Source organism: Sceloporus occidentalis, unplaced genomic scaffold (assembly GCF_023333645.1).
Source record: "Sceloporus occidentalis isolate IW3139 unplaced genomic scaffold, rSceOcc1.0.p SCAF_26, whole genome shotgun sequence".
Taxonomy (NCBI): Eukaryota; Metazoa; Chordata; class Lepidosauria; order Squamata; family Phrynosomatidae; genus Sceloporus; species Sceloporus occidentalis.
Genome location: NW_028317006.1, coordinates 13,395,186 through 13,421,880, shown reverse-complemented (window position 1 = coordinate 13,421,880; position 26,695 = coordinate 13,395,186). Strand labels below are relative to the sequence as shown.

The 26,695-nt window shown below is 42.8% G+C and overlaps 1 protein-coding gene across 1 annotated transcript; it reads left to right on the top strand.

Annotated features, from left to right (window-relative positions):
• Window positions 1–709: 709 nt before the first annotated feature.
• Window positions 710–18,829, top strand: LOC149300190 (KAT8 regulatory NSL complex subunit 3-like). The gene is made up of 24 exons (XM_089485646.1): window positions 710–924; window positions 1,101–1,271; window positions 1,828–1,918; window positions 2,301–2,486; window positions 2,657–2,788; window positions 2,899–3,015; window positions 3,295–3,396; window positions 3,486–3,557; window positions 4,031–4,105; window positions 4,213–4,370; window positions 4,538–4,601; window positions 5,004–5,204; window positions 5,645–5,795; window positions 7,259–7,336; window positions 8,187–8,363; window positions 9,155–9,233; window positions 9,585–9,733; window positions 9,841–9,956; window positions 10,070–10,286; window positions 10,378–10,499; window positions 11,582–11,729; window positions 12,441–12,863; window positions 13,340–13,390; window positions 18,696–18,829. Exons 1-24 carry the CDS (start codon window positions 710–712, stop codon window positions 18,827–18,829), a joined length of 3,429 nt encoding a protein of 1,142 aa, XP_089341772.1.
• Window positions 18,830–26,695: the final 7,866 nt, after the last annotated feature.

Below are 26,695 nucleotides of genomic sequence, written 5' to 3'. Positions count from 1 at the left end.
CATTGTTCATTAGTATGTGGATTTTACTGCATTTTTAGTCTCCATGACAATATCTTGTGGTGCCTGTGTTTGTGGTATGTGTCGGCTGTCCCAGTACTGGGGTTGATGCTTCTGATGGTACATTTACCTACAAAAGTTGAATGTAACTCTTGTGGTTGCCACGGTGATCTCCGACTGTTCTCGAGCTGCCCCTTTATTATTCTTTACCTGCACGGAGCTGCCGGTTCCATTTGTGGTCATTCATACACACAAGGATGAGATCGGGGACGCCGGTGTCGCTGTTTGTGGTGTGTTTTGCGGTTGGTTTGCTAAATACTTGGTAATGTAGTAAGAATGCGTCTCGACATTTTCCAACGGCCAAAACATTCTTTGCTTGTTCTTTGTTTGGAACTTAATCACACGTGCAAAGGGAGTGATAGCCGAGCCACACTTTATTTATTGTTTTATACAACGCCATCATATTCTGTAGCGCTGTACCATGGGTAGACAGGACAAAACAAGTAGTACATAACATAAAAATTTGACTTCCAGAAACAAGAGAGGAGGAGGGCCCTGCTCAAGATCTTACGATCTAGATTACCTGCGCCTGAGCTTTGTGATAATTGGTTTTGTATATGGAGCTGAAGTACGTTGGTATTTTAATCACAGATCTTTTTTTTCCCTCTCTCATTAGGTCTTGAGGCTGTGTGGCTCCTGAGAAGTGGGTAGAATGTCGCACAGAGGTGCCGAGCGGGATCTGCAGTCTTCCGCTCGCAGGATGGGCACCTCGCTGCTTCTGCAGCTCTCTGTGCACGAGCGAGAACTCGACTTGGTCTTTCTGGATCACAGCTACGCCAAGCCATGGAGCGCCCACCCTGACGCCAGTAACGCCAGACCGACGCGGACCCTCTTCATCACCCCGCGGAGGCAGCAGGAGACTGTCGTGTAAGTGTTGGGGTTAGCTACTCCTCTGCGCTACAGCGCTGGTATAAGCCCCCCAAATGTTAGCTGCTTGACATGGAGCTACACGTTGAACAGCGAATATATCTTAATGCTACTAACAAAAAAAATAAACTAGGCGTAAATATCCACTCACTTGCTTTTCATTCTTTCTTATACAGAGAGACAGATGTCCCTATCGATGTTGAGACTGTCACCCCCATCCCAATGCCGCTGTATGACAATCAGAAGGCGAGGAGTGTGATGAATGAGTGTGAGCGGCACGTGATCTTTGTACGGACAGATACAGAAGCACCCCCCCCACCCGATGACTGGGAGGAACATGTAAACAGGTCAGGGGCCTTATATTATTAAATTTATATATATATATTCAAAGTGAAAAATAAATGTCATCGATCAGACCTTGAGTATCTTTCCGCTGTATGTTCTGTAAAGAGTTCAGCTCTTCAAATACTTTTAATTTGATGTTAAATAAGGAGCTTAAAGTCATTAAAGGTATTACATAGTATTACATCACTTCTCGGCATCACAGGCTGAATTCAGGATACCTGTTGCTTAACACCCAATTTTTATGTTTAAGGCTCGCCTGAAGCTACAGAGATTCTATTTGCTTTACGAACTTCCAAGATGGGACAAAAATACCATGCCTCATAGTATGTGCACACGAGCAAGTGTGTATCCATGGGAGCTGAGCTAAACATCCATAGACAAGATATTTAAAATCCTGAAAGCTGTGTGGGCAACTTGTCCATCTTAAAGGAAATATATCCCCAATTCTAGTTCCTACTCCTCTCTGTAACTTATTAATCATGTTCTTTTTCTGTTCGCTGATGTAAACGTAAAATACCGGGAAGGAGGTCCATGTAACGTGGTTTCTGTTCTCTCTAGGACTGGGTGGACTTCGTCTCAGAACAAGCTTTTCAACAAGATCCTGAAGGCTCTGCAGTCGGATCGGCTCGCTCGACTCGCCAATGAGGGAGTACGTTATTTTTTTTCTTGATATATGTATGCATACAGTTAGTCAGTGGGAGAATGTTGAATCATTTGGTATTTAATCTGTAAACAATTGAAATGTTAATTTTTTATTCCTGTCCCTGTTGGCATGGGGATGGAAGTCGAAAGCAGTAAGGTGAACCCATCTAAATCTCTTAGCGACATGATTGTGCTAGGAAAAAAAAATATCTAAAACCACAAACTTTTTTTGACTGTATTTGCAGTTATTTAATAGTTTAGTTTTCTTTTGAATCCTTATGGGCAATATGTACACGAGGAATTCCTGAGCATTTCTTTTGCCTGCGCGTGATCTGCGTGCATTTCTGGAAATTGATGCTTTTTGTTCCTGATTTTGGGGCGATCTGTAGGCTGCCAACGAACCCGTGCTGCGAAGGATCTCTGTGGATAAATGTGCTCGGCGTATCCGTCAGGCTCTAGCCTCTGTAAGCTGGGAGACCAAGCTGGTTCAATGGCTGCACTCCACTCTAGTGGAGACCCTCAGTCTGCCGTTGCTTGCTGCGTATCTGGATGCTTTGCAGACTCTAAAAGGCAAGGTAAGTTTGTCATAAGTTTTTTTTGTTTTTGTTTTTTCTTTGGACAGTGGTGGATTTTGCGTTGCTGGCATAATTGTTTATTGCGTAGATTTTTAAAAATGTTTTCTAATTTAGTAATTCAGAGTTGCCTTTTACTTATGTGTATGTTTATGTGTAATGTACTCTTGCAGATCCCAGCTCTCATTGACCGAATGTTGCTCACCTCCACCGTAAGGGCAGGAGGGGCCAGCGCAGAAGCACTTTCCCTGCTCCTGAAGAGGCCTTGGGACCCGGCGGTTGGGGTCTTGTCACATAACAAGCCGGTAAAGAACCTTTCCAATGTCAGTTGTTACAGAATAGTCTGCCAAGCATACAGCTTCTGATTTTTTTCTTCCCTGGCTCACAGAATCCGATTCTTTCTCCATTTATCTAGAGCAAGCTTCCTGGCTCTCCTCTTATCCTCATCGCCCCGTCCGGACCGAGCAGCTCGGTGTTTCCTACATCACGGAGGCAGCGCTTCTGGCAGTCTCAGCTCTCCTGCTTGGCCAAGGTTAGAATAGATGTCATTCTAGGTTTGAACCCTTTGTGGGAATGTATGTGTTTGTAAATATATATATAATATATATTAAAATCTATTTTTAATGTTTGTATGATAAATAGGACAGTCACTTAATCATCACCTAGATTTCCTCAATTCTGCATTGACAGTTCCCTTATCATTTTTACTCATTAATGATTGACCAAGCAATATTTCCTTAGTGTACAATGACAATGATATCCGTTGCATACTTTGCCTTTTTGTTAAGTGCACAATGTTTGTCTCTGAAAGGTAATCCCTGTTGGTGCTCAGCTGGTTAATAGCGGCAGCGGCATCTCCACGTCCCAGTGCCTGGAAAACATGATTGGCAGCTTGCGAGGAAAAGTGATTGAGGTATTTTACCGTGTTCCAAGTTCTGTTGATATGGAGAACAGAGCAGATTATTATTGTAATAACACGCTTTTCTCTAATTCTATTTACAGATTCACAATCACTTCCCACATAAACCGGTGATTCTCATCGGCTGGAACACAGGAGCGTTGGTTGCCTGTCACGTGAGTGTCTGTCCAGGTCTTGCTTGTGTGACAGAACTATATAATTTCAGGACTTGTTTTGTAGTTTCCTAATGTAACACCAGGATTCGGTGTGTCGTCTCAGTACTGCACTCCTCCAGTTCTACTGGGACCATGTTTCATACTTTGTAATAATCAACAGATCTGAACTGTGTAGTAACAATTTTAAAATGATTAAGCAGTATTTTAATATTTCATAATTTGTACATGTAACATACTGCCAGAGAAATAGAAACATTGAATTTGGCAGATAAGAACCATTCGGGCCTTCTAGTCAATGTGCTATCTTCTAAGAGGTGCAAACATCCTCGCAGCGTGTATGTCCATCAGTTGTCCTCTCCACCTATTTGTTTTCCTTCTTAGAACTGTTTAAAAAGAACATTCGCTTTATTAATACTGTAATACTTGATCATGTGAATAGCATGTGGCAACAATCCTTCTTTGCCCTGGTTTAGGTATCTTTGATGGAATATGTGACTGCCGTGGTGTGCCTTGGATTCCCCCTACTTACTATCGACGGACCCCGGGGGGTGAGTCTTGTGATCTTATCTATGATACAATTATATCTAGATCTCCCTTTTTTTTATTAAATATGACTTCCTCCTTTTTTTTTGTCCTCCTTCTTGAAATATGTTAGGACGTCGATGATCCTCTTCTTGATATGAAGACCCCGGTGCTTTTTGTCACTGGACAGAACGCCTTATTGTGCCACCCAGAAGCAATGGAGGATTTCCGAGAGAAGCTCAGAGCCGATAACAGCCTTGTGATTGTTGGAGGAGCTGATGATAATCTCCGGTAATGATTAGCGTATTTTCATTTTAATCTTACGTGTTCCAAGTAGCTACAAGATCTTTTTTTTCTCAGGACAGAATTACTGTTGCATAATAAATGAAAAAAATTTGAGGTTTTAATATAAACTAAATCAGGGCATAATATTTTATTTCTTTTTTTTATGTCCACAGGATAAGTAAAATGAAAAAGAAAACTGAGAGTCTGACACAAAGCATGGTGGATCGATGTATCCAGGTGAGATGGGGACAGAGCTTGGCATAGAGCACCTTCTCTTAGGTGTGCGTGACTTGGTTTTGGTGGACATCATATGTTGCCCCCCCTGTACTTGGTGGCCACAGATGTCTGAAAAGTTAGTGCATTTGGTCTAACTTAAAAAAAAATTTACAAAACGGAGCATCTGTCTTGCAACTTTTTTTTATTGTGTAAAATAAGTGAAATCTACACATTTTTCAATCTGCACATTATTAAAGCAGTGATTTTTGTTTTTTTATTATTCTTCCTTGGATTCAGGTTTTATCTCCTGGGTTGTGTCTTCCCATACATCATCGTTTTTACTACAATTTTTGTGCTGTTTTTTTTTTTTTTTTTCCCCACAAGTCACAAGGGCATCGTTTTTTTTTTTTTTCTTCTTCATAGGATGAAATTGCTGATTTTCTGGCAGGGGTCTTGACCCGAACAGAAGGCCATGCAGGGTCAGACCCTCGAGATCTCGATGCAGAAAAAAAGAAGAAGCCTCGAGAGTTCTTGCGCCGGGACCTGTCTCTGGATCTGTCGGAGAGGAGCAGCAGACCAGCTTCCCCGGCAGCGCGATTCCCTGCTTCCCCTTCCGGCTCTGAGGTGAGGAACGAGCGCGTGTATAAGGTCAGTCTCCCCTTTTATCAAAGCAGTCAGCTCAGCTTACAAACATGGATACCACGTTGGTAACATTCTAACACTTTAGCAGAAAACATTAAAACTATATTAACTACCGTAACTATAAATTTAAAAAATGTTACAGGTATTATCTGTACACTTTTATAATGCATTTACGCTGCATAACCCTTTTTATCCTGTTATTGTACATGTTTTCTTTATTACACATACTGCCTGGTCCTAAATGGCGCATTCTGCATAAACCTACACTGTTGATTCATTAGTACCCAAAACTGCTATGTTACAAGGTGCCGGATTAGCAAACTGCAATTTGTTTTCATCAGGATTAACGATTTTTAACTTAGAACGCCTTTATTTATTGCATCATTTAACAACCTGACCTTTTATTTCTCTGGTTTGTTCAGGATCTATCAAGCATTTCCAGCAGTCCAGCCTCGAGCCCAAAGACCAAATTAACTTCTGTTCCGACCCCGCATAAGCCTGGACAGACAACCGTGGCGCTGAAAACCCAAATCCAAAGGGCGGGGAGCACAGTGAGCCAAAAACAGGCACAAGGTAAACCTATAAGTTCCTGGGTGCTAAAGAACAACAATTTATTGGTCACTATCCATTTTATTTTTTGAAATTCTGCTTATGGAAATAATAAACCAATTTTCACAGTTTGTTTTAGAAACCATAGTCTCTTTTTAATCATTTTTTTACGCTAGATGTAAAATTCATATAATCATGTTGTGCTGTGTAACATTCCGTACACGGGTCAACCGCACAGCGCTGTCGTAAACTTTGCTCAAAACCTTAATTTGGGGAAATTAGTAAGAATGGGCAGCAAATGGTTAGCAGTGATAGGCATTGTATGTCTGATGTTACCATTATTTTAAAGGGCATGTTTACAAAGGTACTTGGGCCTCAGTTCACTGATTGCTGTTTCAGCGTGGAATTGGGTTGTTAACCTGCTATGACCCTTTATGAAATCACCTTTCCTATGGGATCACAAGCGTCCACAATCGCTGTATTAACAGGGCTGTCCGGTAACCAAGGCTTCTGTAATTGTTCTCTTGATGCCTGGCATTTCCTGCTGTCTTGCACGGACCCCTATGGATTCGTCCCTTCATTCATACTTGCACCTGAGTGTCTATATCTGTGTACTGAAGGCTGTAAAAACATTTGTACAGCCAGCCTTTATTATATTATATCATTCATATACTTGTTTGTAGTCATCCTTTTAATAGCAGGAGTATTTTGAAGGGCCACTCTATTGTCCAAGAAAGCCCTTTAAACTAAGAACTTAAAGTACTTTCTAAGTACTTGAATATGCGTTGTTTAAATCTGAAAGAATAATAATTTACTGCGTTAGGAGGAAGCTGCAGCAGAATGCCCGCTTCGTGATCTGATGATTCATGCCATGGATTGGCTGCTTCATGGTCCCACTGAAATGAGAGGAAGGGGCTTGTTAAAGGGACCACTCGGGTATCACATGTATTATAAAGTGCCTATGATCACCGGAGTGTCCCTTTTAATGGCAAGAGATAACGTTTCTTGGCCGCTCTGTAAAAGTGGTGTATTTATTGGCCGGCGAGTCTGTAATAATTAAGTCCATCTTATGTAGTTGTTGCATCTATTAGGTGGGAGGTTAACAGACTAGATGGCCTTGGCTGTGTTTCAGTAGGCACCAGTTATTTCTAAAGTGCTACAAAGTGTGATGTTTCTGCAGGGTTTAGCTCTTGTGACCAACTCTCCATAGAAATTCCTTTAGATTAAGTTACGTGCCAGGAGTTGAAGGTCCTCTGTTCGTTTTCCGAGTCTGCTCCCATGTCTACTAATTTTTACACTGAGTAGTCAAAGCAATATCTGTAACAAGTGCTTTTCCAGAGTAAAGTAAAGTACCGGTATGTTAAGAGCAAAAGAACTTGTTTTTAATGTAAACACTGAGTTGTTGCAGACGGACATGTGTGAAATATAAGTCCTCACTGGTGTTGGAATCAGGTTGCCGCACGTCTGATTTGTCTGTTTGGTTTCAGCCCAGTTTGCCGCTTTCCTGAAACAAAACATGCTGGTGAGGAAGTCCCTTCCTACAGGATCACCGTCGTGCGTTTTTGGTAAGCGTCCCTTCTGCTGTTTTCTCAGCAGGTACCTGCGATGACGTAGTCGGGGACCTATAAATATTTTAAATGACTTTTACCAGACAGAGCCATGTACACGGTGGTTATATTGTATAGATTTTGTGTCTCTGTGACGTAGACGGATCCGCCAAGCTGGAGCGTGTTGAAAGCTGCTGGTACGTATCCATAGCCTCTGCCAGGTCTTCCCCGCTTCGTCTAGTGCAGACTTATAGGAAAGTGAGACAGGGTTGGGGGGTGATCTGTAATGGGAATCGGAGACACGGGGATAGGCACAGGTAGCCAGGGTTACCCTTTATTACAAGCGGATGCCAGAGGCAGATCCCATTGGGGTCTCTCTCCTTCACCCTGATTTGTTATGTTCTGGTTACAGGTTAGCGTTCTAGCGGTCACATTTCAGTTTGTGTCTAGAAGGGCTCAGGTGTAGAATTCCACAACCCACCACTATGTGGTGATCCACAGCAGATGCCCCACAATGAAATGTAAACATTACAACGCTTGCCTGCTTGTTTCTCCAAATGCTTTTGCTTCCCTTTACTGAAACTGACCTGATTCTCACCTTGTGAACAAATGATTCCAGAGAACGGGCCCATGATATCCACACACCTTTGTTCAGAGGTCTTAGACGGCACATACATGTAACTAGTGCTACGACGGCACATACGTGTAACTTGTGCTACGACGGCACATACGTGTAACTTGTGCTACGACGGCACAATGTATAACCAGCAGCTGCTAGTTTGACATAGAATTTTATTTGGTGGAATAAAAGTCACTGAAAACTTCTGTTTTTGTTATTAAACCCATCAATCTTTTTTCCTTTATCTAGTTCCTGTCTCTTCGGAATCTGCGGATGCTGCGGAGAAGGAGGACGGCCGGGGGCAGCTGAAGAGACCTCCGAGCCCGGGGGCTACACCTGGCTTGAAACCTTCCAAGAGAGCCAAAATTAAAGTGACCATTGTCTCGCACGGGGATGCGCCAGGCGGGGGAACCTCCAGCCAGGAAGGTGAGTAGGTAGTTCCTGTGAGTTACGACATCTGTTTTTTTTTTTTTTTTTTATGATAACGTTTCCCAGTATATGTTGAAGCAAATAATAAAAGAAAACTAAAGGTCCTCCTTAAAGAGCATTGAACCCCTTAGTAAATATATCCAGTATATGGCGCTGCTTTGTGCTTAGATTGCACACGAAGCCCGCGTAGGTGACGGCACACAACATATCGCCGTGGGTTATGCCAGAATTATACCTGAAACATATAGGCATAAAATACACCTTTTTGTACCTCCGGTGCACCTGTTTTATAAGCATTACCACTTTGTTAATTGTTAATCATTCCAGGTGTTGTAATTCCCAAGAGCTCAGGTGCCTTTTTTATTGTATTTTAGTTTTTTTGATCTGACATTTTATTCATTTATTGCTTGGTAAATAACTTTAGTCCTCGGACCCTGACTCGCAGGTTATCTGTTTGCTATTAAATTTTTTAAGTAATGTTTACTGGAAATCTGTTTCATTTTCTTTGTTTTCGGTCTCCTTCTTTATCCGCGTGGAGTCATAAATTCTATGCTTACACCGGAGCCAACTAAGCCTCAGTCATTTATACAATCAATAACCCACAAAGCATTGTGACTTTTCTGAAGACCCGTGTTGGACACTCTGGGGGTGTATGGTTTATCCCCTGAAACATTTTGCATCTTACATTGCAGCATTGTTTTTCTTGTTTAACTTGGTATGTAGATATTTACATTTTAATATTGATTATTAATATAAAAAATATATATTTGTGTTTTTTGCTCCCCCAGCCACGAAGTCTACAGCCACAACGGTTGGCCAGTCTGCCATGAGCACCAAAGATCTGACCAGCCTCCTCACCGCACCCAAGTAAGCCCGGCATATGTCCTTTTGTGCTTCCCATTGCTTAGTAGCACCTACCTCTGCGCACATTACTGTCAGGGACGGATGCAAAAAGTAGATGTCCTCGCATTTGGCGATTACACTACACCCCCCCACCCGCATTCAATTAGCGATAATACGATATAACAAATAACCACAAATTATTTTCAGTGGCATATAGTTCTACTAAAGTATCTTAAGTTGTGTATACAGAATTTATCAATGAGTAGATTACTTGGGGGGGGTGACTTTCTGTATTCAGTCACATGGCTGCTATTGCCGAAAAATACTTCACGTATAATGTCCTTTTTTTCTGTATATAATTGTTTGTGTTTACAGGTTAGGCCTTGACAGCACCCCACCGAGCTCATCCCACTCCGCATTGATTCCTAACACCTCTACCCCTAGCGCCTTTCATTCCATCCAAGGCCGCCTGGTGTCCACCCTTCCCCCTGGTACGCAGAATCAGCCATCTAGCACATTGCCAGGTACTTTTTGTCTAGCACCAAAACTGTCATGCCAATTGTTTTTTTATACGACATTAATAGGCATCCATGCGTATGAATGAACTTCTCTTTCTGTCCTGCAGTTTCAGGCGCTGGAGCATCAGCAAGTAGCCTTCTGCAGGGCTTGAGTTTTAGCTTGCAAGACATAGGAGGTAAACCTTCGGCTCTCCCAAATACCTCTGCTGCCCCCGTATCAAACACTCAGGTATACACGTTAAAGTTGAGTTAATATGCTTGTGTGAAGTTTAGAAGAATATATGCTTGTGTGAAGTGTTTGGTGTGGACTGTGTTTATCCTTGTTTTCTTTCTCTGTGGCAGACTCTGGGAGTCAAAGCTCCTGCCCAACTTCAAGGCTTGGCCACGGTAACATCGGGAAGTAGCGCTATCATGCGCACCATTCCAGTGGTGACTTCTTCCTCTCTTGTAGCCTCATCTGGGGGGAAACCTTCTTCCATACATCATCTGCTCACCAATGGTGGCTTAGCCAAGCTGGCAAGCAGTCTACCTGGCCTCGCACAGTTATCCAGTCCTTCAGGTAAACCTAGGAATTTTCCTTACCTTTATGCCTGCGGCTCATCTTAAGGAAGATTTAAAACTCAGTTTTCTTTCCTTTTATCTCGAACTAGGCTTAAAGGCCCCAACCACCATTACAGTCACTCTGCGTGGTCAGCCTACTCGTGTGACCACCCTTAGCCAGGCCGGAATGGGAGCCACCCCAACCCGACACGAGGATACCACCCAGCAAGTGGTAAGCGTCATACATTTTTATTTTCTTTACCGTTCTTGACAACATAAAGGGTGGGATTGGGTAAAATTTTAACATGTTAAAAGTGAAAGAAGCATACACGTATAACGAGTTGCGTTTGAATTGGACATTTAATGGTGGAAAAATGGATTGCGTGTTTTAAGAAAACACAAAAAAACACAATGCTGTTTCCCAATAGGAAAAGTGTGATTTGTTTTGCTGTATGTCTTAGAAAACATGTAATGATGGCATTTACTGCCAGATAACTATTAAGGTGTTAGGCCAGGTAGGGTACTGCTATAACATGTAGTGTATGTGGAAATCGCTCCCACATTCAACAAGTTAATGTCTCAATATTACAAAAGCGCCCCTGTCTGTTAATCCCCCACAAAGAGGTCCTTGCTGTCCCAGGGAATGGGAGAGGTCATTCTTGTTACACCCAAGTAATGGTCTCAGAGCTGAATTAGGTAATATCAATCCCTGGAGTCTTGCATAAGGTTGGGATCGTATACAACATGAACTGGATTTTCTGGTTTATTGACTGCCGTTTCATGCAAACCGTTCTTTGCAGCCTCTGATGCCAGAATAATTGCCCAGGGTGAAGGCCTGCATGGCATTGACACAGAAAATGCTGGCAGAGGACATTTTTAACATTTTCTTTCTTCCCCTGTGCATAACATTGAAAGTTTTGTCATTGGTGAGGTTGTAACCCACAAAACCCAGACGCTGGACAAACGAGTTAAAATATATTCTCCAGCCACAAGTATAACTGGACCCGTCTCTTTCCCCAGGTGCAGATTTTATAGGTCTGTCATCTAAAACCTATGTAAATGGGTGACTGATGTCTTAACCACCCGGTTAGTCATGGAACACACTTGATGATAAATTCCACCGCAATTAAAATGATTTAAATCCTGTGGTTTTGACTGCCTTAGAGGATGAGAAGGGAAGTAAGTTCAGGACATGGTGGGAATGATCCCACAGAAATAACGTAGCGCCCAACAAGCTGCTGTTCAGTTGGCTAAACATTTATATTAGATTTTCCCCCGTATGATCAATCACTGTCACTGTTCTATATATTGCAGGCCTCTGACTCGCCCCCCACTTGCACCATCTCTGCTAGCAAACTTCTTCCCCCTACTGTAACCGAACCGTGCAAAGCACCTGCAGCCAGCGACAGGACCGCAGCGGATAAACCCCTGTCTGCGGCACGAGCCGTTACCCCTCCAGCAGGTAAGGTAACTATTCTCTAGTTTTGAGGTCGGCTGAAATGTTCACCTCCTTGTGAATCCCATCACCCCAGGAACCGAGTCGTATGAGTCAATCTGGGAGTGAATGAGAATAAATAGAGTTGTGGTTCGTCATGTAAGGAGTTGTGTACACACACACACACACACACACACACACTTGCTCTAGTGTTGTTTAGACATTGCAGGGAGTAGTGCACACACACACACACACACACTTGCTCTAGTGTTGTTTAGACATTGCAGAGAGTAGTGCTATCAGACTATTTTCTGTGCAGTGCCACCATCGAACAGAAGGATCATTGGTAGTTTGCAGCAAAAAAAAAATGCTCATCACCAAATAGTTTCCACTGGCATGTACGTCACAAGTCCGCTATTAGAAAACTCATCTGGATGGTTTTTTTGTTTTTGTCATGGGTTTGCCCAGGGCCTGGAGTACTTCAGACTGCCGAGCACTGGTGTGCTGAGATTGAGTGCTGCGCTCATCATCAATCATCAAATGTGTAGTGGTGGCTCTGTATAGAATTAGAAAATCCTGCGTAAAAATGTTATACAACATTCTTCTAGGGCAGTTGGTACATAGGTGATGCTGAAAATCTAAAGGCAACAGCAGACTTCAGCATGCAGACAAATAGGTTTTAAAGAATAAGTGATGCTTTCTGACATCTCTCTCCATATTTCCATTCTCTTTGTGCAGTGACCACCAGTCCTCCGAAGACTCTATACGTCATGTCTGATGCCAAGCTCTCTGCGCTGACCAAGTCTGTGGTCAGCGATGTGACTTCTTTACCTTTGAAACCCATGGCTCTTCAAGGATCCTCTAGTGTCTCCCCAGGAGCTGTAACCTTTACCACCCCATCACTTGCAAATACAACCAACCCAACTTGCACAGTAGTGTTGTCCAAGATTGGGCCAGTCCTGCAGGCACCCCAAAAAACTGTCATCCTGGCAAAGGCAGAGACCGCAGAGAAGACGCCAGGGAACCATGTGATAGGTGCCGTGGAAAGCCTGGGCAGAGTGCCCTCTGTTATTGATGAAGGCAGCACCATTATACACAGCCGCGAGTCGCTGGTCAATAGGCAGCTTCTGCAGCCTGCCTTGATAGCGCTGTCTGGAACTAGTAATATGGCTCCCAATACAGGGACACCCAACAACCAAAAACAGTGACCCGCGGACTCTGTTCTTCTAAAAAATATTTCTTTAGTTGTGTAAGACGTCATGTCTTCTAGAGAACCTTCTCTTGGTTGGAGGATAGAAGCAGTCTGAAATAAAAAGGATGCTAGACTTGTGCTTGGGCTTTATCCTAGTCAGCGAAGGAAGCAGTTGGTCCAACCACCATGATCGCCGTGAGCTCTGCCCCAACTGCGATGACGACGAAAGGAGGTCCAACACAGAAGGGTGGCTTATGGTGTAAACCAAAGCATTGTCTACCATCAGTGTAACTTATATCCAGGCAATAGCCTTCCTCGAGCAGTAAATATTGTCTGTTAGTGGTCATGTACCGATGAGAACAGTACTAGGCAGTACAGCTATGCCTTTGTTCAGCCTGTACTAAGTGAAGTTGTGGTCTGCAATATGTCATTCTCTTAATGACAGGTTTCTGCGACATGACTGTAAAAGATACAGGCTTTTCACATGCTATGCCAGGTATGTATAATATATGTAACAACGCAAATATTACAATGTTAGGTTGTTCTAAACCTACTCTACTTTCCTTTTATTAGTAGCCTTTGAAAAAGCTGCTATTTGCCATTTAATGTTTTGCTATTTAATGTACTTATTTTGTCTGCAGTAATTCTGTGTAAATAACAGTGGTGTCAAACATGCGAATTGTAACACTTAATCGAATAGTTAATTAACCAGGATCGATTATAAATATTTTTATACCCAATTATTGCTGTTCTTCTGTGCACGTTTTATTCATATTCCACCATTGTTAAACAGTAGCTCCAACGTTTATTATGTTATTGTGGGGGGAGAACTGCTCATCCTTGCCATATGGTTTCCCTTATTAAACGCCGCAAAAAAATAGCATGAAGCCCTCTTTCAATGAATCTTACACCCACCCGCCTTATCTAAGAAATAGTTAATGTGAGGTTTTGTGCCACCTCGTATCACATATGTGCTTGGCCCTGAATGTATACAAAAAACAAAATACTGTCTGCGCTTCTCACCCTAATAAAGTTGGCAACAAATATATAAACATAATATAAATGAGAGGTTTTGGTTATATGAATTGGCCAAAGCATAATTAAGCTCACCCGCCACGTCAAGGCACACTCTCAATAGGGTGAGAACCTACTCATTTAAATGGGAGGAGGTTTAATTGCACCTCCCCCAACACATTAATCTGGCTTTGGTAGCAGTATAAACTGCTTTGTGTGCCCACTATGTAGGAGGTGAGCGTAGGTTCTCACCCTATTGAGAGTGTGCCTTGACGTGGCGGGTGAGCTTAATTATGCTTTGGCCAATTCATATAACCAAAACCTCTCATTTATATTATGTTTATATATTTGTTGCCAACTTTATTAGGGTGAGAAGCACAGACAGTATTTTGTTTTTTGTATACATTGTACAGCCAATACACTGTATTTGCAGCATGCTTACACCTGTTTGGTAGGCCTCATATTATACATTTGTATTATTTGAGCCTGAGACTAGCTCAGCGCACCGACATTTTTTCTTTTTTTCTTTTCCCTGCTTGGCCCTGAATGGACTACAGGAAAAGACCCACCACAATTCTGTTTTCTACTAGTATCACATTAAAAATGTCCCCCCCCCCCAAAAAAAAGACTGCCTGGAGTAAGTGGGGTCTTATTCACCCAGTGAGACACTCTAACCAATGAAAGTCTGTCGTACTTCGTTAGCTTTGCCATATAGAATCGTCTCAACAAGTCTGTATGAGTGGGGAAAGTCACCAAAGATATCACGACTGACAGCAATGGCCGCCTCCAGGTCTGCAGATAAAGGATCATTGGAGCAAAATGAGATAAATTCAGGTTTTTGTAGTTGCGCTGGATTGTGTATATTTGAATTGTGTATAGCACTGGATTTCATGCAGGTCTTCCTTTTTATTACTAAGATAAATAAAGGCTCCAGGCACCCAAGGGTTCCAGCGTTGGGCAGATTTATTGAAGGAAGAAAAAAACAACGTGAGGTCGAAACGTTTTTTTTTTTTCTTCCTTCAAGAAATCTGCCTAATGCTGGAACCCTTGAGTGCCTGGAGCCTTTATTTATCTTTTTGATTTACTGGGGAGCTGGCCCTTCCTGGCACAGTTGAGCACCCGAGTTCCTTTGGAGTGTGCAGATTCCTCATTCTGGTTATTTCCTTTTTATTACTGACATTGCTTCACAACCATATCTTTAAAGTATGCGGGTATTTTTGTTCCGAAGTCCTTGCTAACTTTAGCCACAAAAAAAACCAAAAACTTGCAAAATGGCAGCATGGGAAGGGTGATTTAGTAAATGATAACTTCACAAGTAAATATATAAAGTGTCTGCCCCCCCCCCCTTTCTATTAGCTGTGTACATAGTCGGAATAGGTAAAATGTCTTGGTTTTCCCCTTTGCTGGAAATAAGGGGTCAGTCACTGAAAAACAGCCCCAAACCATTATCCCTCTTCCAGACTCGCCCATCAGACTGCCAAACAGAGTGATCCGCACTCCACAGAACACATTTCCGCTGATCCAGAGTCCAGCGGCGGCGTGATTTACCCCACTTGATCCCACGCTTGGCATTGTACTTGGTGATGTGAGGCTTGCATGCAGCTTCACAGGTTGTGTGGGGATATTAATGCCAGTGAAAGTTTGGAACTCTTCAGCTATGGAGTCAGCGGAGCGTTGGTGATTTTTACGCACCATGCATTTCAGCACTCGGTGACCGGGCTCTGTGACTCTACGTGGTCATCCTCTTCGTGTCTGAGTTGCTGCTGTTCCTACCCGCTTCCATTTTCCAATAATACCGCTTACAGATGACGTGGAATATCCAGCAGGGATGGAATTTCACAAACTGATGTATTGCAAACATGGCGTCCTATCACAGCACCACACGTGAATTCACTGAGCTCTTTGGTACGACCATACAGACCGCACGGCTCGGTGATGTTATATACCTGCGGCAATGGGTCTGATTGAAACACCTTAATTCAATGGTTACCAGATATGTCGCAATACTTTTGTGTTTATAGTGTGTGTGTATGTGTGTAATATATATATATATATATATATATATATGTGTGTATATACATACACAGAGACACATATTTTTAACGTACTTGTAAGGAGAAAAGATACTGTTCGGGAAAGACATTGTAGAAAGCGGTGAAAATCCTTTGTGTTTGAGGAGTTAAGGCGAGCGTGTGTTACGATGAGTCAATGGGCCGTACCTTTCTGTTATGTTTATGATATCTTAACCCTTCCTCGAAATCACGAGATCCACCGGGAGGTTACTTTCACTTTCTATACAGGAATGAATAGGTGGAAAGTTTACAAACTCCGTGCCCAGCACAAAGCTCTCTTTCCCATGACTCCCGAGTTCAAAAAAGGCTACCCTTTTTATTTTTGATCCAGTGAATGGAATCTAGTTGCCCCTATAGTACAGCCCCATCAGGCTCTTTTAACCCACCGCTGGCCAGCATGTGTAAAGTGCTATATGTTTGCAAGACATTAGGGTGACCACATTTTCTGAATGGGATTCGGGGTGTTGTGTCAGCCGGGTGAGTCCATTTGTCCATGGTGCCGGTCCATTTCCAATTTCGGAAGCGTTTGGGGGGGGGCAGGGGTTGGGTAAAGCGGTGTTACCTGATGCTGCAGTAAAAGCAAGCAAGGAAAGAAAGCGAGCTGAGATAGAGGCTGACCGCATGTCCCAGATTTCCAGTCCTCTTGCCTCAGGTAGGGTGACCACATTAGCCGTGTTTTCCATGACACATAATTTATACATATTGCTGACCAGCCCAGATAAAATGCAGCCCTGCAGTGTGGGATGTATATGCTTATGGAAAGGGAACAGATTAGTCCTTTTTATATATTCCCCACACTGCAGGGCATCATTGCATCTGGGCTGGTCAGCAATATGTATAAATTATGTGTCCTGGAAAACATGGCCGATGTGATCACCCTTGTCCCAGTTAATCTGGTTCTAGGGCAATGCGCAGTCATGGCCTCTGGGTCATGTGACTCTTTCCTGCTAGAGCCGCAAAAGGGAGTGGAAGCAGGAGAGAGCTGCAGCATGGTGTGCTTAAGCCACAGTAAATTCCAGCCTATGTGCTTACTGAGGTTACTGTACATAAGAAGTCTGTAAAAAGAGTTGGAATCTTAGTCACATAAAGGTACAAGGAAGAGGGGGCACCATGGAAGCTGTCCGGCTTGCCCCAACTGGCTCATGTGCCCCACTGACTGCAAAAGTGCGACAGTGACTGTCCCTTGAAAAGCTGGGCTGTTGGGAGGTACGGTAAGGTAGTTAGAAACAACTATTTGTACACAATTTAATGCAGACATCTTCTTGTTTTATTCTAAATGTAAATGTTATGTATAGGGCTGTAGAACTCTGTAATGAACACACACCTAGACAACTAGTCATGGCCCTCTAGGGTAATAATTAAATGTAAATGTTCTCTACAAGTGATTCATTCATTATACTTGTTGTTAAAATTGCTTCCTAACAATCACATGGTTTCTCAGTCGTTGGCTGTGTTTGCAGTGTTTAATTTGGAGTGATTTTCAAGATATTGCAAGTGAACGGAATGTCCAAAACACAAAAATGCAGAAAAAATGTGCTGGCACCATTATACGTATAAAGCCGAGTTATCAGCCTGTGTACGTCTCTCAATGATACGATGTATCCATACCTTGGACTTTAATGGCACTGGCTACCTGGAGCCCCCTTGCGTGATGCGGGCAGGACTGATGTCACAGGGCACACAGCTGTTTAAGGGTAAATGTGACTCTGTGAGTCCCCCAGTGTGACTCACAGCAGTTACTATTTCCCAGTCCCTCCCTGCAGTCACACTGATGGTTGGCCCCGCCCCCTTTATTAGAGTCAATGAATCCTCCTACCTACCACTTTTATATCATGTGGTTTAATCTAGTGTTCTGTTCAGGCCCAAATTGGCCATCCTGCAAATGCCCGTTGGGCCGCTGGTCGACAGCTTCACACGTTCACCTGAGCCGCTGCTGGCTACATACATGACCATAATAACATAGCATGTGGTAAAGTTCCATCATCAACCGTCGAGGTCTGCATCCGCTCAACCGCGTAGGAGCGACAGTCCCTTTTTCATACCCATATGTCCTTAATGTTTGCTGGGTATAGGTTGGCATGAGTACATCCACAGTGCTTGCTAACTCCTAACTATGGGTACTCCATGAGTAACTCCAAGTAGTTGAAAATGCATATTAATTAATATTAATGCATATTAATAATAGACCTAGAGATTTTATAAAGTTGACCACATATCAGATACTCAGATTTATAGAATCTGTACTTTGAATTACCCGTAAAATTTAAAACTGGATACAAAAGTAATAAATTCCATTGTCGCTTCTACCTGTTGGAGGTACACTACATAATGCCGCATTCAGGCATCAATGACACTATGCTCACCGCTGTACTGATTCTCACTGATCCTTCAGCATTTCTCGTTTGCCCAGCACCACCCATCTCTTGTGTGTTTGCGAGAACTGGAAATGGGATAATATTGACCCAATATTAGGCATGCGGGTCAAAACTGGTTGGTGGTTTAGTAATCAGTAGCTGAAATTTATTATGGGTGTCCTTGCTTGCTGGATCCCTCTCTGTGCAGAGCCTTCTGTATCTTCTGTGCTGGACTTCAGAATAAACTGAATAGTAGTTTCCTTCAGACTCCCACGAGCGAAGACATATATTGCCGAGTGTATGACACCTCTAATCGTGCCACCTGGCATTTAAGGTGTCCCCTGAGGCCCCTCTATTGCAGGTTTTGAGAAGCTGCTGGTTGGGACAGGAGCCATGATCACTCGAACACCTTACCGGAGAGCCGCTTTGGGGGGCTTAGCTTTAGAGCATCGTGAGGAGGCCACCTGGAAGCTGCATTGGAGATTTGTCTTGTAACAGCACAGACCACCATGGATTCTACAGATCAAGGCAGATCAGAGAATCTCCCAACTGGCTCATGATCCCCATAGCCCGCAATAGCAGGACAGTTGGGCATCTATCTGAAACAGTGGGAGGGTGCCTGAATATCTGGAGATATACATTAGGTTGTGTGCGATGTTCTGCAATGTTCTGATCTGCAGGAGGCTTCCAGATTGTGAGGGCAAACTTGAAGAAAGCCAGAGGTAGGTGAGTATTAACGTTAAACTGTAAAATTAAATAAAAAATGCATACCCCTCAACAAGTGGGGTACCTGTTTTGGGAGTTGTAGCTGGAGGTAGAAATGGGGCGTGACCAAGCATAAGGGCGAGTGGTCATGGCAAGACCACTTGCCCCCACCATATCCGAAGAGCTACCGCACAGCGCTCAGCCTTTCGTTGACTTTCCAACTCCCATTCGGCTCATGATCCCCGCTGCCCGCAAAAGCATCACAGTGGGGCGGCTAAACGGCACGGTGCCCAAATACCTCGGACATATGAGTTTTTTAATATTTAATGCACTTTTAACAACAAATATTGGTTATTGTGATAAGAGATCCACTTTAAGACAAGTGCAACAATTACAAGCTGTTGTTTTAGGGTGTTCATGGTAATTACTTTGTCTACAGCAGCAGATTTTAAAGGTTCTACTGCAATCCTCTTGAACATAGAATCCCCGCTGAAGTTTCCTCATTGGAGTTGGGGCTTTCCAAATAAAGAAAATAAAAACTAAATTATAGGTTGCAAAGGCAATGCCCCACCTTCTGGAATCACCACAAATATACCGACACACCTGCATCTTTGCTAACACACCGACATCATGGGAGCGCGTGTCAGCTCACAAGCTGAAGGTAAGTGCCGTACGGATTCAGATGACCACTAACGCCAACTGTTTGTGGTCCTGCTTCACTTTTGTTTTAGAATAAAATAATTTTTATTGTCATAATATTCATAGAATTCATGGACTCTGGAGAGCCAGCATACTGAATTTAACCAAATTACATTAGATTGTACCTAACGCTGATGGTGTTTCCGGCTTTCGTTGACTTGAATGCATCTAGATTAGGTTTGGTCAACATATTTCAGGCTGGCTTGTGATCATGTGCCGACCTGGTAACGCGCTGTTTTGCACCTGGTTCCCAGGTATGAGCATATGATTTGTATCTCAACAACATCTAGAGTTCTATAATAAATACCCCTGATATAAAGAGCTCCAGGTGTGTGATGGGGCACTATCTGTTTTCACTTTGTTGTTTACTTGGACCAATGCCTGGAGGAAACAAACATCATACTTAGTGTGATAGAATTTTGTTTCGTTTTAAGTATAACTTGCCAAATTAGTGGTAACTAGCCTGTTAATGTTTCTCATTCTTAATCATCCAGGTAGTTGTAAAAGATAAGATGAGAACCATTTCCAGTAAGTGTAAAATTAGTTTGGCGGGAAGGGTATAGGGAGTTATGCCAAGTTGGATCGTATCAAGAGATTTAGTTAAAGAAACTCGTGAACGATAAGCAAGACGTATTTAAATGCATGTTTAAATACAATTATAATGGCTTGTGACACTCCACATATTATGTATATACACACAGGAGTCATAAACAGTATGTTCCCTTCCTGTGAAATCACAAGCAGAATCTGCACCACCATTGGGGTGACCGCATCCGCCATGTTTTCCAGGACATATATAATTTATACATATTGCATATAAGCCCCGATAAAATTCTGCCCAGCAGTATGGGGAATGTATAACTGACGAATGTTCCCTTCTGTGAGTCTGTACATCCCACATACTGCAGGGCATTTTATGAAAAATGTATCACGCGGGGAAACTCCTTTATACCCCCACAACTAATGCTATGTTTCTGCTGCGCAGTGCAGACAAATATATAAAAGACATAAAAGGTTTTGCACTAGTATTGATTGATGAGCAGTCATCGATGCGGTTGTATGATGTTGTATTAGTGTTGAGTGAAATTTGTGAAGCCAAAGTATCTCTTGCACTTATATTTTCTATTCTACTCTCAGAAATTTCCTTCCACCCCGTTGTGAAAGGCCATCACATCTCATTAGATGGTTGCATGCATCGTGCAGAAAGATACAAGAGCTTCAACCATGGTTTACTCTTCTCAAACCGACCCCTGTACTATCGGGAGAAAATCTGGGTGAAGGTCATACAAGACGAGCCACATTGGCACGGAGCATTAAGACTGGGCTTCACCTCTGTGGATCCCGACACGATAGACCCTTCCAGGCTACCACCCTTTTCTTGTCCTGATCTAAACCGGCGTAATGGTTTCTGGGCTGTGGCCATTCCTGAAGACCTGTGCTACCAGAATAACCTGATTTCATTTTGGGTGAATAGAAAAGGCCAAGCACTCTATCAGGCTATGGGAGACTCGTGCCCATCAGTGCTTTTCGCCGGCCTCCCCAGAAATGGGCTGCTCTGGGCCATGATTGACGTGTACGGTCAGACCAAAGCCATCCAACTCCTCAGTAAGTGGAAACATTCTGAAGCCCATCATTCAAAAGTTTTGTTGCGTGATATAACAATCAGCTGTACATTATGAATCAATAGAGCAATTCTGGTACAAACGTAGAAAAGTGGATAGTCAGCCGGAGCATTCCAGTGGTTGCTATAAATGGCGACATCACTGTTACCATTGCGCTATAATTGCTCTTAATACATTACATTTATTTATATTGCACCAGCAGATTCCATAGTCGGTTAAATCATTTAAAATCACACACAAAAACAGACTGGTACAAAAAGGAAAAGAGGTCCCTGCTCTTGGGGGCTTATAGTGGTTGAGGGGGAAGTGGAACAGTAGGAGAGGACTGCTTGGATGGGGATGAGTTGGTTGAGTCAGGAAGATGTGCAGAGGTTGATGGTCATTGAGATGGCTTGATCAGGATGTTATGAGGAAAGGTATGCTTCTAAAAAAAGGTAGGGTTTTTTTCAGAGAGCTTCTGAAATTTGCATACGAGGGAAAAGGTGTGATGGAATGGGGAAGGGAATAAAAACCAGCCCTGGAAATAATTGAGTACCAGCCCCATGGTTCCATTATTATTATGAACACGACAAATGTGAGGGGTCCTGGCTGAATGGGGATTAACTATGCATTTTTAAAGAATATTTGAAGAACACATTAGTCATAATGCTATCCATGTTAACCCACCTGCACATCTATATGTTAATGCTAACTCACACGCTTATCCTAACACACACACATTTATGCTTACACACACATTTACACACACCATCTGGCACACCAGCTATTTGCCCACTTCTCCAGTCCATGCCATATATTATATTTATTGTGTGTGTTCTAGTAAGCATTGAAAGCCAAAGTGATGTATAGCCTTGATATAGCAGGACAGACCTGTACTTTATGTTCGTGTAAGTGCTGTTACAGACAAGGGGTTTTGTTATGCACTATGGACTTTTATTAGTAAATATCTCTTTTTCTCACAGATTACAGATGGGGGAAGGTGCCAGAACCATGCGACTGTCAACCAAATAAAGGTCAGTGACTTCACTCCCAGTTTATCACATTTAATTTGCCCACACTTGCTGTTACATCTGCCATAGACTAGCCAGGCATCATGGGAGTTGCAGTTCCATAACACCTGGAGAGCTCCGCGTTGGCTATACTTGAGCTGAAATCCATTAACACAAACTAAGCAGCATATTTTATAAAAGTAGCTCTATGGCAATAGTTTGAATGCGGAGCAATCACAGCCAAAAGCAGTAGAATGTCTTGCAGATCCTTGCTAATAATTCAATATATTTGGGGTGGTTTAAAAAAAGGTGCTGAGATCCAGTTGGCGAGGGGTTAACGTATAATGTTATGATTAGGATAAGAGAGTATTATAAAATGCAGCATTGTTGGGTACCACATCAACTTCTACACATTGGGGCATTTTTAGGGTAACTGCCGGGGCCTCCCTGGTCCAGGCACCCCAGGCAGCAACCAGACACGCCTGGCATCAAGAACGGCCCTGTTCACACCACCCCTACAAATGCTGCCTGATCCAATCAATAACTTAACGATAGAGGTGAATAAACATCCGAATACTGAGGATAAAGAGTTAGGATCCCATAGTATACGCCTGGGGGTCTCTAATATTGGATATTTTATTCAGAGTAAGGAAAATGGATACAGTCGTGTTGGTCCAGAAAATTGAGTCTTTGGTTTTAGGTGATATATTTTTTATTGGGTCTTTAGAAAAAAACATAGAAGTCTTTTCTTTAGATGTTAATGTTAATTTTAATGTCTTGCCTTAATAAAAGGTACCATTATTGACAAATTATTGTTTTTTCACCTTATTGGTTACTGTTACCTGCAGTGAGCTAAGGTTTAAGAACATTTGTATCCATGAACAGAAAGTTAACAAATTTGAACTCTTTCTGATAAAATTGCTGTTAGAGGTCAGTAGTCCAATAACATATATGGTCCCAAATTTCATTACTGCAGAGCCACACCAAGATGCTATCTTTCCCTAGACCCTCATGCTTTCACTGTTACACCTAATACAATATATTGGAGCCACTTTCGGCGCGCAAAGCCCTATACATTCTAGCTGTGTGCCTTCAAAGGGCTCTTCACATGGAGTCTTTTGGGTCATCCCGCTACAAAATCCTGAAGCTACTATCAGCATGCAAACCCAAAAGACTCCATGTGAGGAGCCCTTTAAAGGCCTCCTCACATGGAGTCTTTTGGGTGCTCCACCTATAGATTACTGTATTAAGCTTTTAGAATTGAGTCACGGTCCTGAAGCTGTGTTCTTTTTTCTTTCCTACAGTTTCAAATCTCCTTACCGCTGTATCCAACCGTTGTAATAGAACCTCAGACACCTCAGACTCCATCCGCTTGTGTACAGAAGACAGCAGCCTCGTTTTGCAACTTCGAAACTTGGATGTCTGCTTCCTCGAAGATGAACCTTTCTGTACGATTTGCCAGGAGAGCCTTTCAGGCAGCCAATTCTTAGTGCATTCTTTCTGCAAGTCATGTTTAGAGGATGAAAGTGCCCTCTGTCCATTGTGCCAGCAGGAAATTGAGTGTATTGAAACATAATACCCCGTACAACCCAAAAGTTACTCCTTTGCCTTCATACCTCCAATATACCTTTCGTCTTAAAAATTGTAGTATCATTATTACAGCGTACCCGGAGGAGGAGGGAAAGAGGGGAGTGCAACAGAGTGCAAGGTTGAGTCCATGAACCTTGTTTGGTGAAATATTTTGATGGGGACACTGAGGCTGAAGAATACATCAGCCCTGAGTCTGTGCGGCTGACAGCTGAAATTACTATTTCAGTCTTCTGTAGGACCGCATGCTCCTATCTGCGCTGCTCCCAGTCTCCCAGCCAGGGATGCACTAAGGCACCCAGGCACCCCAGTAACAGAGACACTCAGCATAACAACTTATGTGACCCAACAGTAGCAGCTTGCACTCAGATAAAGGCTATCCACGATAAGAGGGAGGGAAAGCTCTGGTGTAGATGGGGGTGGGCAGAGGGGAGAAGAGGTGACTGAGAGGGGGAGAGGAAGCAGAGGAGAGTGAGAGAAAGAGAGTGTGTATATGTATGTGTATAGTGTGAGAGTGTGTATGTGAGTGTTGGGGTATGGTGTTGGAGTGTGTCAGCATGGGGTGTTAGCATGTGTGTATGGTGTGAGCATATATGTTAATGTATGGTGTCAGGGGTGAGCCTAGGTTTAGTGGCCCCTGAGAGAGTACGTGCTAGTGTATGGTGTTAGAGTGTGTTTGCTTGTTACTATGTGTTATGGAGGGGGGAGCTCGCTCAAAGAAATACTGCACCCAGGTGACACTAACCTTAGGCTCACAACGGCACCTAGGCAACAATTATAAAATGCCGCTGAATTAACCTCTATGTGTAAATGATGTTGAGGATACGCCAGAAATTTGGGTCTTCAGAAGGGAAAAGCCAAGGAGGTTCTTATAGACAGTGTTAGTCCATAAATGAACTATTCCAGGTCAGTGAAATGTTTTTTAATGTGGAACCGAAAAGCTGATTGAGTGGATCTGCATTTGATATTCATTGTACCTGTAACTGATGTGAGTGTCCAGATTCAGCGTCAAGAACACGCAAGTTAAAAATGAAATGGAAGGAATAACTGAAATGACGTAGGGCACAAAAGTTGTTTTTCCTCCTTGAATATTGTCTGTGGAAGCGTATCTTGATTGTACTTGTGACGGCTGTCCCTTTTTGCGCTTTTTATGCATATGATATATACATATGATTAGTATTATTATTGTTATGCGGCAGAGTTGGAGAGGCTTTTTAGGTGAGTAGCACATTGGAGGGCTCTTCATTCCCAGTCTGATAGGGTTAATAGATTGAATGTTACGAAAAATTAGTTTTTTGGACATGAAAAAACTGCAATACTGCACTTTTACTGCACTTTTACTGCACTTTTACTGCATGTTTACTGCACTTGTACGTCATTATATTGCAAACCTACTGTTGTAATTCAATGTACTGCAGCTTTATTGCATTTGTACTTCCTTACAAAAAATAACTGCAGTAAAACTGCAGTACAGTGAAGTACAAATGCAGTAATACTGCAGTAAATGTGCAGTAATACTGCAGTAAAAGTGCAGTATTGCAGTTTTTTCATGTCCAAAAAACTGCAGTATTACTTCAGAAAAAACTGCAGTAATTTTTGTCTTCCGGGTGAATGCAATGTCTGGTTTAAAGCACAGCCTCTGAGGGCATTTGGTTTCTGATATGGGGGAGAGGAGGCAGTTAGCCCACGACCTCTAGAAAAAGGCACTGTATAAAAAATCTTTTTGTTTGGACCTGCTGGTTTATGTTATTGGTAACTGGTCAGTCTCCAAGCTGGAGTAAATTCTGTGTTTTCTTTGGTTTGGTTCTCACATTGTTCACAAACACGGTAATGTCTAACCCGTGGATAACGCTCTAATATTTTTTTTTTAATTGCTTTTTTATATAGCTGGAGTGATGGGCTATGTAACATTCTAAGAATGATATATAACTTATGAAAAGCTACATTTTATGTGTTATTTTTCTAACGCAACAATAAATGCATATTTACAGAGACCTATTTTATTTGTGCATATCTTATAGGTGGTATTCTCCGTAAGGTTCTGAGAATACTCACCCAACTGCCACCCGGAAGTAAGTGTAGCCACCAAACTTGCTGGTGAAGAGCTCTGGAATATGATGTCATAAACCTAAAAGTGAACCCTTGCTTATTTTTTCTCCAGTATTTTTCCGGCCTGATAGACCAGTGGTTCTTAGATCACATACTATTCAAAAACATTTGGCCCATGGATGAGTATTAACACACTTGGCTGACAAGCAAATTTATAGTACTCATACCTGGGAACTTATGGGATCTGGATCTGGAGCCTTCCCTTGTGGGCCGCGGCCAGGACTGCACACTGACGCCAGTGGGCGGTCCCACTGGCAGTGGTGGGTGGTCCCAGTGAGATCAGTGGGAGGTCCTGCTGACATTAATGGGAGTTCCCGCTGACAGCGGCAGGAAACACCCCCATTTGAAGGAAAAAAGGAGCAGGGAGCGGGGCATGTCAAGACTCTATTGGTGGACCTGAATCCAACGACTCTACAGGTGTACCTCATTGGTTGATGGCAGAGGAGGCCCCTGCAGGTGATCAATAGAGTTGCTCGTACAGACTTTTCAAATCCTGGCGCCAAAGCTGCTGTGTAGTCCGTACCGCGTTAACCCCAAATTAACCCCTTCTACAAAAAACGAAGAAAAAAACGAACATGAAGAATGTACATGAATAATTGGCCGAACCGAACACAGGAACGGGCGAATATTCGCGGAATACAAAGATTTTA

Excerpts from the sequence above, each read along its gene's own strand:
- LOC149300190 (XM_089485646.1), top strand. The coding sequence starts at position 710 with ATGTCGCACAGAGGTGCCGAGCGGGATCTGCAGTCTTCCGCTCGCAGG. Across the intron at positions 9,234-9,584 it reads AGCCTCCTCACCGCACCCAA|GTTAGGCCTTGACAGCACCC; the intron begins GTAAGCCCGGCA and ends TTGTGTTTACAG. Across the intron at positions 9,734-9,840 it reads GCCATCTAGCACATTGCCAG|GCGCTGGAGCATCAGCAAGT; the intron begins GTACTTTTTGTC and ends CTGCAGTTTCAG.